The sequence below is a fragment of the Zosterops lateralis genome (genome assembly GCF_965231275.1).
Source record: "Zosterops lateralis genome assembly, chromosome: 18".
NCBI lineage: Eukaryota > Metazoa > Chordata > Aves > Passeriformes > Zosteropidae > Zosterops > Zosterops lateralis.
Genome location: NC_139778.1, coordinates 8,256,819 through 8,273,082, shown reverse-complemented (window position 1 = coordinate 8,273,082; position 16,264 = coordinate 8,256,819). Strand labels below are relative to the sequence as shown.

The 16,264-nt window shown below is 46.3% G+C and overlaps 1 protein-coding gene across 1 annotated transcript; it reads left to right on the top strand.

Moving 5' to 3' along the window:
* Positions 1–419: 419 nt before the first annotated feature.
* Positions 420–15,259, top strand: CRLF3 (cytokine receptor like factor 3; the record flags this gene model as incomplete). Its single annotated transcript, XM_083874521.1, has 8 exons — positions 420–548; positions 2,940–3,147; positions 4,894–4,981; positions 5,444–5,621; positions 6,988–7,210; positions 8,040–8,172; positions 11,111–11,223; positions 12,202–15,259. The coding sequence occupies 8 exons, from the start codon at positions 420–422 to the stop codon at positions 12,453–12,455; spliced, it is 1,326 nt and encodes a 441-aa protein (XP_083730647.1). The 3' UTR covers positions 12,456–15,259.
* Between the last annotated feature and the right edge of the window lie 1,005 nt (positions 15,260–16,264).

The following is a 16,264-nucleotide window of genomic DNA, read 5'->3' as shown; positions in this document are numbered from 1 at the left end:
TCGGATCCTCCGCGCGGAAAGCGAGGGGCGGGGCCTCGGGCCGCTCCCGCGTGACCCGCGGCCGCTGCCCAATGGCCGCACGCCGTCCCGGTCACGTGGCTCGGGCGGGCAGGCGCGCACTGCCGCTCCCGCCCCTTCTCTGCTGAGGCCACGCCCCCTCCCGCCTTCCCCGCTGTCAGTCGGGTTTTCGCGCCGCGGCCGTGACGTCACGCGGCCGTCGCGTGCCCTGCCCGCCGCTGACGTCACGCTTCGCTTGACGTCACCGCCCCGCCGGTCCGTGCCCCGGGGCCGTCTCCCGCTCCCGCCTCCCGCTCCCGCCGCGCTTCCCGCCCCGCCCCGCCCCGCGGGTGCGCGGCCCTTCCGGGGGCGAGGCCCGCCCGCCCCGCCCCGCCGCCTCCTCGCTGCCGCCGCGGCTGCCCATGGAGGCCGCCGGCGAGGCCGAGGTGCGGCTCCTCTTGCAGGAGGCTCGGGAGAGCATCGAGGCGGCGCGGAGCTACCGGCGGGAGCTGCAGCAGCGGCTGCGGGGGCTGCACCAGGCGCGGGAGCAGGTGGGGAAGCGGGACGGGACGGGAGCGGGCTGTCCGGAGCTGCCCCGGGAGGAGTGGCCTGAGCCCTGCCCGGTGCCCGGCGGGGTTGGCCGACACCGGGGACCCCGCTGCGGCAGCTCCTCTCCCGGGGCCTGGTGTGTGTCCGTGGGTCCTGTCCGCCGGCAGAGCCGGGCTGGGCTCAGGTGCGGGGAGCCCTGCCGGGCCGGGGGTGAGGAGAGCCCCGTGTGGCCTCGGGGGCGCGGGGATGGAGGGGTGGGAACGGGCACATGTGCGACGTGTCGGGTGACAGGGATGCGAGCTGAAGTCTGTTACTGAGCTGAGCCTCATTTTCTGGGACCATAAGGAGTTTTCCAAGGCAGGAATAAATATCTTCAAGAACTACGTTTTCCAGAGAAGCTGGGATGCTAAGTCTGGTTTAATAGGGGTGTTATCCCCATCTCCACATCAGCTCCCTGCCCCGGCAGGCTGCCCCCGCTCTGGGTGCCGTGCTGTCCCCATGCACCGCAGCGCCCGGGTCACGTAGCCCGCGGCCGGGCAGGAGGCTGCCAGCATTCCAGGTCGGCTGGTTTGTCCGCAGCCGGGCGCTGGAGCCGGGGCAGAGTCTCCGCTGGGGCTGTGAGCCACCCGCCGGGAGATGCGGGAGGAGATGGCAGGTGTGGGCAGGGCTGGTTCCTCTGCTCCGGCAGCCTCTCGGGGGTTTGCAGGCTGGGAGCGATGCTGTGCTGTCTTCGATTCGGCTCTGCAAGAGGTAAATAAAGACTCCAGACAAAACCAAGCTTAGAGAGAGTTTCTGTGGTGACCTGTTAAGTTTTTCTGAAGCAGGTCCCGTTGGTCCAGAAACCTGCTGTAAGTCTCTTGGGTGAGTGTCCTGCTCCCAGTGCGTGTGGGTGATCACTGGGCATTTAATTAGTCGTCGCTGAAACCACAGGCTGCTTAAGAAAATGAGTTGTTCGTGGCTGCCTTTCATCCAAACCTTGTCATCTCGATGTGTTGTTGACAATTCCAAGTGCAGTGAGAGGCAGCCCATGTGCCTTTGTGCAGTGAGGGTGTAGTTAGATCTACTTTCCTTTTCCTCCTGGGGGTAATTTATTTGCTGTATGCGTGTTTCAGTTTTCTCTCTTTCCATCTTCAGGACCACTTGCTGTTCCGTGCACATCCAAGAGTTCCCTGTGTTCCCAAAGTGCTGAGTGTGCTAGACTGGGTTTCATATGGTGGCAGCTTTATTATTTGAGGACTGATGGGCTGATGTGATAGGGCTGGATCACTTACGTTGCATCCTTTTCCTTTGGACCAATGGGACATGATTTTCCACAAACTTCACACAGCTCTGTGTGTTCAGGGACTTGCATTTCCTCTTTTGCATATGAGCAGTATCTAATTCTGGGGCTGAGCTGCTGAGTTTTTATCTGCCTGTAATGGAGGTAGAGAGCTTGGAGAAGTGAGTGTTCTGTCTTCCTTTGCTCCACCCCTTTGCAAAGCTAAATACTTCCTTTTTTTTTCCTCAAGCATTGAAATTACAAGAAAAGGGAAACAGAGCTGTGTGGCAGCTGCAGAGCTTCATGAATATTTGTTGAAAAGGAAATTTATTTTACCTAACCAAAGAACTTCCTGTGTTGAGTGTCTAAAGATCTAGAAATTACGTGTAGGGCAGTGAGCATGTTGCAGCACTTCCTTGTGTGCAAACTTAGAAAAGTTGTTCACGGGGAGATGTTTACTTCTGATTTTTGCATCTTTACCTCAGAGATGTTCAAATGTGTTTTCTTCCCTAAAAGCCACATTCAGCAAGTTTGCAGACATTTTAATGAGCACTTGTAGAACCTTCTGTGGTCAGGTTCTTCCGGAGTCAAAACAGACTTGCTGTTCACCCTTGGTGCCAAGGGTGCCTGTTTGAACAAAATTGAAAAGAAAGCAGTTTTATGAGGATATAAAAAATGCAGTGAAGTGATAGGGCTTGGAAAAGTGCTCCTAGATAGTTTTCTAAAAGTCTGATAGGTTTTTGTTTGCAAGGAGGATTACCTGTGTATGATGGCAGAGTGGTTTTTGAGTAGGATTACAGGAGTGGGGTTTTTTTGAGGGGCAGCAGGGAGGAGATCTAGAGCATTTGGGTTTTTCTGATAAGAAAAATTCCTTGATTGAAGCACCCATAATCCAAGTTGTATTTTCCTTAATTAAAATGCTCTTCCCCTCATCCAGGCTGGTTTCTTTGCCTCCTTCCCTGCTGTACTAAAAATGACTTCACTAATTTGCTAACTACCGGTGGTCATTTTTTAAAGCAGACTCCACTAGCAGCTTTTCTCCAGCAATGGCAGATGAGATGCTTCAGAAAAATAAAAGATCTGCATGGCCTTTGCCTTTTATCCTGAATCCTTCTTTCCTGTTACCTGAATTCAGATCAAAGATAGTGCAACATCGACCAGGGATGTGCTGGAGCAGCATTTTAGCGATTTGAAAGGGACCCTGAAGAAGCTGCTGGACGAGAGACTGACATGCCTGCTGCAGGAGGTGGATGTCATAGAGCAGGAGAGCATCAAGCCCCTGGATGAGTGCCAGAAGCTGATTGAGCACGGGGTCAGCACGGCCGATGATCTGCTCCGGGAAGGTGAGGCAGCACCTGGTGCTGAGCCTGAGCTCTGCCTTACAGTGTGGCTCTGTCAAAAGTCTGGAGTATTCCCATTTTTGTCAGTGTGTTTGGCTCATTTTGGACTTATCTCAAAGTAAATATTAAGAATTGGGGAGGTGTAGTGAAGAGCTGATCATTATTATCTCCTGCAGATCTGTGTTTCAGCGTTTCACTCCAGTCCCGGGGTGTACATGTGTCAGTGTAGCCTCTCCTAAAGGGCAGGAAATACCTATTTGGGAATTATTTCACTGCAGAGATATTCTCTATCTCTCCAGGCTAAACAGCAAAGTATGTCATGCTACTTGGAAATAAAATACATTATGGGTACCACTATAGCAAAGTGTCTGTTCTGGTGAAGTAAATTATGTCTGTCTTGCTGAAATAGTAGCTGAAATAAACACACTGCCCTGCTGAGTGTGATTATGTTTGCTCTTGGTGGGGAACATGAGGAATAAAATGGCCACTGTATGGGGAAAATTTCTCTAAAAAGTCAGAAGATGAGGCAGACAAAAATGGACATGTGGAATATTACTGTAAGGGCCAGACTATACCCTGCTGATGCTAAATACCTCGGCAGAAAGGAATGTCACTCTTGCCTGTTTTCCCCAGGCTGGAGAACCTACTGGGAGCATGTCTGAGCCATGAGTGTGTTGGCAGTTTCCTTGCATTGTTCTCATGTCTCAACTTTAACTTTCTTTCAGCATGAGCTCAGTTCTGGGAGTTAAAGCACATTGAGCTGTGTCCCAGGAGTGGGAAAGCTCCCAATTCCTCCTCAGCCATGAGCTTTGTGCTGGCTTGGGAGCCCAGTGCCTCCTGCTCATAGGACCAGTCACAGTGTTTAAGGATTAATTTCCTGGGGTTTCTTCTCTGACCACAACTCTGGGACAGCTGGTACTCACCTTATTTTTATTTTAAGTCTCAGGTTACTGAATCAGGGTGGTGGCAAAGGTTTTTTGTGTGAAATCCTAAGGAGTCTGATGAGAAGCTGACTCTGCAGTTCCCTGGGTGCTCTGAGCAGGAGGAGTCCACGCTGCAGCTGAGTCAGAAAGGAGTTAAGGCTCCATGGTTATTAAATCTCCTGCTGCCAATTATGACGTGTGCTTTCCTTCAGAGATTGGTAATGTGTGTAATCCTTCAGTTGGAAAAGGACTGAGCTGGCTGAAGTTATAAATTACCCTAAAGTCAGCAGACAGGAGACTGGAGCATGTGTCTCTGTAAGATGAAGTGTGGGATGCTACTTTATATGGAAAGCTTAGGAAAATATTTGTATTTATCCCCACACTTCAATGCATGGATTATTTCCTTCATTGTGACAATAGTACTGTTTTGATTGTACCAAACAGAACAATGAAATTGTCCTTTGCTTTTAAGTGCCTGCTTTTTTATTTTCTGATCAGTGTAGGTGCTTTGCTTTTTTCTTCATTTAAAGCAGGTGGAGAAAGGGATTCATAATCTTGATTTTTGGCATCTGACCCCAGTTCTGCTCCTGTCTGAGACCTGAGGCGAATTATTACATCTGTTACGGGTGTGTCTACAGGTTTGAGAGCTTCAAAAATTCCTAGATATTGTTACCCGTAATTGTATTTTCTAGCTAAGACTAGCAAAAGTGCTGAGAGTGCCTCACATTTAATTGGTTGTTCGTGTCAGAACTGGTTATTCTTTGAAGCAGAGAATGCCTTCTGTGGACGTTGTCTCATTAGGAATCTTTTTACTGTTTGGTTGCAGGAGAGAGTGCAGTCGATGGAGATGTGGGACAACAGAATGAGAAACTTTCCAACTTTACAAAAAAAGCTTTACACATTCAACTAGATAGGTAAGACACCAACAATCTGAGGTGATCTGAGGGAGTGGCACACGTGCCCTTCTTTGTGGGAGATCTTTTCTCCTTTGAAACAAAAGCTTTGTGCTCCATTGCCACAAAAGCTTCATTTGAGGAGCTGCTGTCCTGTTTGTTTCACAGACTTTCATTGGGGCTGGCACTCACAGAATGGAGGGGGTTTTCACCCTCCATATGTTCTGTAGAGGTATAGGCTGTTTATTTGTAAAGGATGAAGCCACTCCCTGTAGAACAGCCTGTGTTTCAGAGTATTTGCTGACAGACAGACAGTCTGGTTAGGGCTGAAACACAATGTTTTCCGAGTCTTTTAAGTTTGGAGTGCACGTGCCAATTTGTGCAGCTGTTCTCTCTTTGCAAATCTGCATATTCAAGTTGTATGAATGAAATACGAATTTGTAGAAGCTGGCCCTCTCATTAAAGCAAACTTTCCTTTCTCAGCTTACCAGAAGTGCCCTCCTTGGTTGACGTGCCTTGTTTATCTGCCCAGCTGGATGACTGCCTCCTTACTATATTGAAAAATCAAATATTCAGACATGGAACTGTGGCATCCCGCCCACCTGTGCAGCTGGAGGAATTTGTGGAAAAGCCTGGAGGTATTTTAGTCCGGTGGTGTAAGGTAGGTAAAATACCCTGTGTGAAAATCCTTTAGACTTGAGTTTTTTTCTAAAAGAACCCAAACAATCCACTGTCTTTCTGAATTCTCTACTGCCTTCCAAGGACTAGTCCACCCTAGTGTGGAGTTTAAAACTTGAGGTTTTTGTGGTAATGGTGTTATTTAAAGACAAGGTAGTCTGTCGTTGTAGGACACAAAAGAAAGATGAGAGACTCCAAATATTTCAGAAGGCACAGAGAATAGGAAAAAAGCTTTCTTGTCTAATTCTCACTACCTTTTATAAGATGTTCCCATACAGACTGAATATGGTTGGTGAATAGGAACGACACCTCTCTAATGCCATTGGCTAAACCAGAGAAACAGCAAACAACACCTGAAGAAAGATTGTTTTGAGAAAGGAGAATTGTTTGCCAAGATTATTTTGAGAAGAAGCTTTCTTGAGAAATTTTTCCTTGGGAAAAGTTAGCAGTTGCTAGCAGGCTAAAATTTTTCAGACCCAGAAATATCATGCCTACAGATGGTGTGAGGTTGGTGCTGGGGTTTGTGTCTGCTAAAGCAGTGACACTTGCTTTAGCAGACCCAGGATGAGGCTGGACCTGCTCTGTTATGCTTTTATTCCTAAACACGTTTGTGTAGGGAGATGCAGTGGGTAGAAAAAGAAAATATTATTATATTAGCTAGTCCAGTAGCCTTTCTTTTCAACACACAAAACCTATTTTTGAGTAAACCACTGCTGTGGTCTGATGTGGTTTAGTTGTTGTTGGACAGCTCTGTGCTCCTTGGCAGCATCAAACAAACCTTTGTTGTTCTAGCAACAGCCAGTCATTGTTGGCCACCCCTCACTTGTAAAGGATGTGTAGGTTATTAAACCATAGGAACTGCTGACAGGTGGGGTCTCATTTTCTGTGCTGTACAGGAGTTTCCTGAGTTTGGTTGTGCCTGGGGGATAATGGAGGGTTTTTTTTGAGTGGAGGTGTGTGTAAATATCTTTTGACTCAGAGATGTCAAAGAACTGGAAATCATTCCCTGGAACAGGTTATGAAGGACAACACTAATTTTCCCTTGCTGTTAAAAAACTGGCACAGAATTTCTTCTGCAAAGTTGTTTTCAGCTTTTGGCTGGAGGATCTTTTTTATATCTCTGCTAGAATGAACAGCCTTTTGTTAAATGTTTCTTCTTCTGTAGATATCTTCTAACTGTAATGAAATAATTCTGATACATCTTGTCATTGGCTCAGACACTGATGTTACTTCCTACAAGGCACATTCTCTGCTGTGAAACACCTTGTGAGTCTGATCACCTGTGTGCCCCTCCAGAGGGGAGAGCAGACCCAGAGGGGTCCTGTCTGACCCAGTGAATGTTCCTGCAGGTGGATGATGATTTCCTAGCCCAGGACTACCGGCTGCAGTACCGCAAGGGCACCGCCAGCCACTTTGAGGACGTGTACGTGGGCTCAGAGACCGAGTTCATGGTGCTGCACCTCGACCCCCACGTGGATTACCAGTTCCGGGTGTGTGCCCGCGGGGATGGGCGGCAGGAGTGGAGCCCCTGGAGCGTCCCCCAGAGCGGCTGCACCACGCTGGTGCCCCACGGTACTGCTGACCCTCCGCTGACCCTCCTCACCCCTGGGGGGGCTGGTCATCCTCACCCCTGGGGCTGCAGCTTGTGTGATAATGGGCTGGTCATCCTCACCCCTGGGGGCTGCAGCCTGGGAGGGGCTGGTTTTCCCACCTCCTGAGGGGCTGCAGCCTGTGTGATGATGGGCTGCTCATCCTCACCCCTGGGGGGCTGCAGCCTGTGAGGGGCTGCTCATGCTCACTCCTGAGGGGCTGCAGCCTGTGTGATGGGGGTTTCCCTGGCTATGGGGGGTGGGGGGGGGTGTGACATGTGATGAGCTGTCCCGTCATCCTGCAATTCATTCTTTGCTTCCTTGGCTGAGGGACTCTCAGTGAACCTCTCACACGTGGCTCACTGCTTCCTTAGCCTTGGAAAGCACATGAGCCAGAAGAAAAGCATTGTTTTTTCTTCTCCCTCACCACAGCATAAGCATTTTTGGTGACCTACAGCTCATAACAAGCTCTTATCTTGGTGAGAGGAAAACTTAAATTTTCTTTTCACTTACAAATTTCTAAGGGCAGTGGGTAATGAAGGCTTTCCTTTTCTTACAATAAGACTTGGCAGGGATTGCAGCCAAGAGTGAACTCCTGGTGAACTCTGAGCTGGAAAATAATTTTTGTAATTGCAGTTTATTTGAAAAACAAATCTCTCCATAAGAAAAAGGCAACAACAGCCCCTGTTCTTAACATAGCCTAAGCTGCACAAGGTGGAGTGAGCAGACATTGGCACTGGCTTGATTTTGCACAGACAGAACCGAGTCGAGGTTCACAATTTTCTTGCTTTTTTTGTTTGTTTTGTTTGAAGAATGGACAACTGGTCTGGAGGGTTACAGCTTGAGCAGCCGAAGGAACATCGCACTGCGGAACGACTCCCAGTCGTGTGGCGTGCTCTACTCCAAAGCTCCCACTTATTTCTGTGGGCAGACATTAACCTTCAGGCAAGTCCTTTTTGGGCGGCTGGTGTCTGGTGCATCCCCTGTGAGCTGTCACATCTGAATTCTGGTGTCAACCTGAGGCATGTTTGAGTTTTAAATCAACTCAGCTCTGGGCAAGGTAGTGGGACATCTGACCTTCCTTTGGTTCTGCTTCCTGGCTTTGTAGGAAAACACCTGATGTTTTTGTAGGACCTGCACTTATATAAAAAGAGAGATGAGTGAACTCCTGAGGGATGGTAAAATATAGCTCATGCTGAGCAGATCTGTGGAATGTTGAACTTCCTGATGTTTTGTAGCAGCTGTTACTGGCTGAAGTCAGTGGAGCTTTTTGCCTCTAGTTCCTTTTAACCTTGGGTCAGGGGGTGCTTTCCTTCCCAGACTATTCACTGGCTCTGAAGACTTTGGACATGAAAACACTGTGTGCTGTTGGGATGACAGTCTGGCAGCAGTGCCTTTAACATATGAAATAATTAGTGCTGATCAGACTACTGCTTGAAACTGACATTAGGAGATCCAGAGTGGAGAAGGGATCTTGCGAATTTCGTTATTTGACGCAGAACATGATTAAGAACCTTGGCAGCTTTGCTGCCTGTCACCCTACCCCTGAGATGATGCTGTTTAATGGGGTATGAGGGATGTCCTTGTGGATATGTCTGCTGTGATTACAGACCTCAGAAGCTTTGTTTCATCTTTTCCCTGCTTAAATAAAACTACTTGCTGTAGAGCAGGCAGTCCCCAAAGGGAATTAAAAAGGGCTGTTCATGATACTTTCATGACTTACTCCATGGTGTTTAATTTATCCCTTCCTGATAATGGATTATGTTAACTTTAGATGATTGTAGTGTGAGGATGAATTCAGTTGCCCTGTCTGAGATGGATAAAAAGATCTAAAGCTTTCATTTGAAATCTATTGCTAGATTTAACTTCTCTTGGCTCAGCAATGCCTGTGAAATTAAAGGCAGAACCTTGAGGTTTCCCTTGGTTCTCTCTCAGTCCAGTGCTTTTTATTGGTAGCATATGAAAATGTTTTGCTTCACATTTTGGTTATGGACTTCTCTCCAAGAGGAGATTGTTTCAGGATGGCAGAGCTCCAACCAGCACGTGTCCACAAGAACTATCGTGACAGGAATCTTGAGATTGAGGACAACCTCAAAAATTGGTTTTGTTCCTCTTCCAAAGTCCAAGAGTAGCTTCTTGTTTGGAACTGTGAGAGATTTTCCTGAGCTGGGGGATGAAGACTTGGTGCTTGACTTTCTCCAGCTGTTGGAACACAAGTTATTGTTATTCACAAGCAGCTCTGTGTTCAGGACCCAGGCACAGCTTGTCAGTGAGCAGTGAAGCTGTGATAAACACAAGGCTTTGTATCTACATTTTAAAGATAAACTGTGGCAGTTGTCCTGAGGTGAAGCATTTGGCCAAGCTGTAGGAAAACATCACTGCTTTAGGTCAAGTCTCCTCCTGTTCCCTTGCAGCCTGCAGGGAGCTGCCCTTAGAGAAGGGAACATTTCTCCACAGTGACCTGCTCTTCATCTCCCTAAAGCTTTGTTTGCCTTGTGGCCAGGCTGGTGATTTGGGCTCACCCAAGAGAAGCCCTGTGGTGGTCACAGTGACTTTGTCAGGAACTCAGCACAGCTCTGCTGACACTGAGGCAGTGCCTGTGATGCCCCAGGATGGTCCTGCCTGTGCTCTGAGGGAAATGGGAACTGCTGGTGGTTGAAAGTTCAGTGTCTGGGCTGCAGTGGCAGAGACAAGGTTTTGTTGTGCAGAATTTTTGTTGTGCACCAAAATGAATTTGAAATCTCCTTTAGAGTTGCTTTGGGTGGATCTCTTCCAAAGTAAAAGCTTCTTAGAGATTCCAATAATCGTTTTCCCTTCACTTTGCAGTGCAAGGCTGTTGCTCTCTCAGTGGCATTCCCAGGGGACTGAAAAACCTAATGGAGTGCAAAAGTTAAACATGGTTCCAATTTTATTTTTCCTCTAAAGAGTTAACCCATTGTGTGCCAGTCCACTGCCCCTTTTAATTACTGGTTCCTGAAAGTTTTGCTGAAGTTTTCCTTTTTTGCCAACAACCATGGATCAGGCTGTTCTTTCTCTCAAGCTGCAATGAAAACAACTGCTTTACTTTCTAGCAAAGACCATCTGAATTTCCTGAGTTGCTCAGGGTCTCTGTAAAGTAGGATTTAGCACCTTTGAGAGGTGGCAGTACAAGAGAAAGGACACAAATCCAGAACAGCCCTTCAGTGTACAAACTGTGCAGCCTCACTCCTCTGCTGGGGCCCAAAGGAACTGAGTCCCTGGTCATTTGCACAGCTTGTTTGCATTTTCTTCAGAGATTGTTTCCCCAGACTAAAACTCGAAATACAGCTGAACAGAAGCCAGACATGCAAATGCTCTTCTAGGCATTGCTTGGTTTGCACCAAGCTGATTTATTATGAAAGCCCAAACCAAATACACCCCCAAAGCAACACCCCATCCTTGTCCCATTACAGCAGAACATGCCAGGGTCCAAAAAACCTATTTTAGTCATGCTTATTAAATCCCTGCTGAAACTACAGCTGTATTGCCATAATACAGAATGCTGTATGTATAGTAGTGTGGTATCACTGATGGTCCAGCTGAGCATATTGCCTGCTTTGGACAACTACAAATCATTTTGAAAAGTCATTTCTAAGCTGTGACAGTAGATAATTGTATTAAATAACACTGGAAATTTGCAGGAAGCAAAGGTTTGCTTCATATTTTATTCAGATTAATAGAGCATTGCTCAGTGGAGCTCTTGGGAGAGCTGGTAGCAATTTTGGTCATTCAGCAGGGATCTCCCAAAGAGTTTGGCTGAATTTATTGAGAGCCTTGGAGCACAGTACAGGGGCGTGGAGCGACTGTGTGGATTTCATGGTATGTTCTGATTTAAAGCTTCAGGTTTTGACTTTTTGCTTGTTAGGATTGAGACGGTGGGGCAGCCAGACCGGCGGGACAGCTTGGGGGTGTGTGTGGAGCAGCGGAATGGGGACGACTCCCTGCAGAGGGACAAAGCCGTGTGCATCAGCACCAACGGTGAGTCTGAGCCGCACAGATCCTTCCTGTTGGGAAAGATGGGACAGGAAGGACTTACGGATATGATTGTCTGGTAAGAAATACTGCAGATGTAAAACCTGTGAGTGAAATAGAAATGAAAGCCAGCTTTGAGATGTAGGCATGGGAGGCAGGAAAACGGTGATTAGCTGGAGATGTTGAAGGACAGGAAAACAAAAGGACTCAGGAATGTAGCCTTTCCACTCTGCCAAAGGCATCAGGGAACAAGTGCATAAGAAAGTAATCTTTAGAGTTTAGAATATAAAATGACATGGTAATACAGTAGTTCTTACAGGCTGCATGCAAAGTTTGTAGGTTTTGTATCTTGCACCGGTTGGTCACTGTAAATTAGAATATTCAACACAAAAAGAGATAGAATGGATTGTAACAAGGTGCCCTCGCTCTTGCTTTCTCCACTATGCTTTTGCCTTCGCTCTCTTGCTCTTTCCCCCCTGCTCTTTCTGCCCTCTTTTCCCCTACTCTCTTGCTTGCTCTCTTCCCCCTACTCTTACCCAGTTTCTACCCCTTAGATCTACCCTCTCTCTCTCTTTTGGGGCTTTGCTTCAGCCGAAGCTGGTGGCTGAAGGCCAGGCCCTCTTTACCCACGACCCTTGTAATAAAACCACATGTTTCAAGAATATCTCAGGTCTGCAGAGTTCCTTGTCCCTGCCGTCCACAGATGCTACTACACCTTCCCAAAACCCACAGCCCCTGGCTCTTTCGCTCCCTGCATTACATGTCAGCAACTTACATGTATGTGCTGCTCATGCAGTTAAAAATCTTTGATGAGATCACAGATCTCCTCCTCCTGCTCACAGTTATTGCAGCCTGTTCCATGTGACAAGAGAAATGCAGCAGGGTTACTTCCCTATTTGCCTGCAAAAAATAGAGAGATGTGGTCTTGCACATTAGTATTGTATAGAAAATGAGAAATATTGTTAGATCTGCTGACTGTTTCAGGGGCAGTATTTGTAAATGGAAAAGAGATGACAAACCAGTTGCCTGCTGTTACTTCTGGCTCGACTGTGACATTTGACATGGAAGTGGTGCAGTTGGGACCCTGCAGCAACGAGGGAGGAAACTTCAAGCTTCGAGTAACCATCAGCTCTAACAACAGAGAAGTGGTCTTTGACTGGGTACTTGATCAATGCTGTGGCTCTTTGTATTTTGGATGTTCGTTTTCATACCCAGGCTGGAAGGTTTTGGTCTTTTAGCAGTGAGTAAAGGGAATTTTTGTTCTTGCTGTAAAGTGTAATGTTAAAAGCTGAGTTTCCAGCTGTTTGACAACAATCTGGTAACAAACCCCTGTGTTTATAGTACTTGAACTCCACTATATTGTACTTCGTACTGGATTCATTTAAACAATAGTTGTGAAACTTTGGATTTGTTACTCTGAAAAAAGCTAGAAACAAGCATTTGTGTAGGCAAATTAATTTAAGCACTCCATCAGACCTTTTCCTTTTTTCCTCCAGACTTGATTTTTGTCAGTATTTCATTGTACTCGTCTCAGGGTACGCACATTGTGTAGAATTAACTTTGCTTAAGGCTGCTGCTCTGTGAAATAAGCCTTTTAGGGGTGGTAATGGACCAAAGTTGTATTTCTACCACTCAGAGCACAGTATTTAGAGCAGTGAGGTCCTGCTATGCTTCCTTGTGCACAATGCTGCCTTAGGAGTCTGAGCGGGCAGTGGTGCCCACCCGCACGGTACTGTTCATCCCTCTGCAGCAGGGGTGTCTGAGCCAGCCTGGGCTCACAGGGAGCCAGCCTGTTACTGTCTCACTTAAGTGCCTTATTTCCATGCTTCTTGAACTGTTTTCTGTGTTGTCACTTGGAATGTGTTTTCTGGAGTAGCTGCATGGTGATGCTCACATTGACCATGCACGGCTGCCTCAAGCGGACCAACAGCCCAGAGCAGGATGTTATCCTGAGCCTCTCTGAATGTCTTCCCTGGTTACAATTCATACACAGAATGTATCAGAGAGCAAGTCTCAGTGATTTGGTACCTGAGCTCAGCCTGTGGATTGGCAGCTGTGATTCCTCAGAGCCCTCCTAACACTCAGAGACAACCTTCTCTTCCTGTCTGAAAACACAAGTGCTGTTGTGATGTGCAGGATTCTTGGCAATCCCAAATCCTGCCTGGGGACACTGGGCAGTCAGTGCAGGTGTTTGCAATGCTTGCAGAACTGCTGCTGGAGTTCTACCTGGAGTAAGGGAGATGGGCTTTGGGTGGGCTTCAGGCAGACCCTGCCTGCAGAGATTTAATCTGAGGCAGTCAGAATTGAAGAGATGGTGGTAATTAAGATGTCTCCTCCATAGAGAAGGATTGGATAAATAATAGTGTGAATTAAATTACTTAGAATTCAGAAGTTACACATTTTTCCTCTAAAGAGCAACTAAGATGGATAAGCTCAGTCTCAAAGAGAGCCTATTCCTGGTCAAAAGATTGCAATGCTACTGGATTTAAAGAATATTTAAAAGTAACACTCACTGAGGGGCTTCTTACCTCAAGTTCAATTAAAATTAAATATATTTTATCATGTTAGAATAGCACTATTTTTATAAAGCCTAGACAATCATACTGCCCTTCCTCCAGTGGCAATGTGCTACATTCGCCCTCTATGCAACCATAATAAGCTTAAAGCATAAAAGCTTATTTTACAATTAATTAACATTGCTATTACTCACACTGTCAGTACAAAAAGATCAGCCATCCTGCCTGAATTTTTCTCCAAGCAGCTGTAGCAGGGCTACAAAAATTTCAGACAAGAGGAATGGCTGTTGGTATTTATACCACTTACAAGAGCAAAAAACGTGTGTGGATTTCAATGAGTGCAAAGAACCTGCACAAAGCAGAGTTAGGCTGGAAGGCATGAAGTGAGGAAGACTGAACTGCTGCAGGTCAGATCGTCCACTCTTAGCAACAAAGGGCCTGCAGTGCTCTGGGTTTTTCAAGCTTCACTAGTTCAGTGTTAGGGAAAGAGAATACTGGCTTATCCTGTGCTTTCGATGTTACTTCAGTTCTCCTGTGAAGAGTGTTTTCAGTACTTTTACAAAAAGGTTCAGTAGATGAAAGTGTCAGTCCTGCTCAGAGGGTGAGGCTGGCACTCCAGAGAGCAGCTGACTTAAATCTTGCTCCATTGTAATAGTGCTGGCAGTTCTGCTTACACACTTCAGGTATCAGGTACTAGTTGTAACTTAGTACTTTTACCATATGGAAACTAAAATTGTGAATATCCACACTTCTGAGGTACCAATGGGTCAGGTACCTTTTCTTGTGCTTTTGGAAGGGCTGATCAGACTGTAGATTCTGCAGGATATTTACTTACATATTAGAAAATAAAGCTTAAACCTTGAATTCAGGTACTTCCAGAGGTGGCAATGCCGTGTCAGGTTGTTCAGAATATACATAAAAAGCAGCTGAAGATGACTGTGAAGGGCCATGAGAGGCCCCTACTGCTGCCCTGGATAGCTGGGGAGGGCAAGATAAGTTTTTCTGCCTTCAGGCTTTCCCTGTGGGTTGAACAAGGGCAGTTTGCCAACGGTTCTTTTGTTGTTATTGTGGTGGGGTTTTTTTGTTTGGTTTTTTTGGTGTTTTTTTGGTGTTTTTTTTTTTTTTTTTTTTTTTTTTTTTTTTATTTGAACTTGGCACAAGCCTCGCTGTCCAAATTGCAAATGAGGTACTTTCAGCCACCTCTTGGAGCTGCACCTTGTGAACAGGGGAGGATTGAAGAGTCTCAGGGCAAGAGACCTGAGCACTAAAGGAACAAAGGATGCAAAGAAGCGGAAGAGGCTTGAACAAAAATGTGTAAATTCTGTTCTTCGCAGCAGAGTTCAGCTGGATGGAAAACTTGACACTTCCTGTACAATTTGCACCTCTAGCTCCTGGAGCCCTGCAAGCAAGAGTGTTAATGCCTTATGAAACCCAATCCTGAAAGTTGTTTTCCTAAGCTAGTACATTCACTTACCTCAACTAAGACTTACGTGTCAAGAGAAATTTGAAATTTTTTAAATAAAAGTTTATCCCTCAACTGTGTATGGTCTAGAAAATTATTTATTGGGGCATATAGCTAAGCAGCACAGCATTCTAGCAATATAAGAAAGTGTTTTCTAGAGCACTGCAGCCATCTTTGAGAGCTTCTCCCCATTTATTTTTTCCCCATTTATTTAGTCTTCACAAGTCCCACACAATTTATTTTCAAGTTGCCCACCTCTGCACTTACTTTTATTTCCAAATTTTAACTGACATCTTAGATTTTTTTTCCCCTTCTTTTAATAAAACTTGTTACAGCATCTGTGAGCTACTTCCCTCAATATTCCATCACAACTGATTTGTTTCATCTCCATTTTACTGTCCCCATCTCTGACTGGTGCATTCTGTGGTGCAACTCTTGCACATCTGTAGTTTTTGGCCAGCAGCAGAGGTTTTTAATCACCTTCAAATAAAGTCCCTGTTGGACTAACACACAGCTTTACTTCATTCCCTTAGTTCTGCTTTACCTGGAGCCCGTTCCAGTTCTTTGGTCTCTTTTAGAGGAAAAACAGCTTGTGAAACCAGTTAGTGAAGTTGCTGACTTGGCAGCTTTCTCTCATAAATACTCCATTCACATGAGCTTTCTTCATGACAAGATGCCAAGTGTTTCTCCTCCAGAGCTGCAGCTTCACTCTCAAATTGAACAGCCAAAAAACTGCAGGTCAGAGTCAGGGAAGGACTTACCTACTCCAAAGCCTTAATTTTCTTGGATGTGAAACCACAGATTTGTAATGGAAAACACCTCCACTTGCTGATGATGGCACCAGACTTCTGTGAATTAAGAAATAATTAGCTTGGAACAACACTATCACAATAGCCCTCACAAAATGCCTCCTGTATTCCCAAAGGTAAAATCAAATTCTGGTTTGGGGGATTGTATGGTTTGGGAATTTTGTTTTGTTCATTAGATAAAGAATCAGAACAGTTCAAGTCATGGGCGACTGCTTCATTCCAGGCAGTGAATCTTTCCCCCACTCCTCAAAATTCAAGGG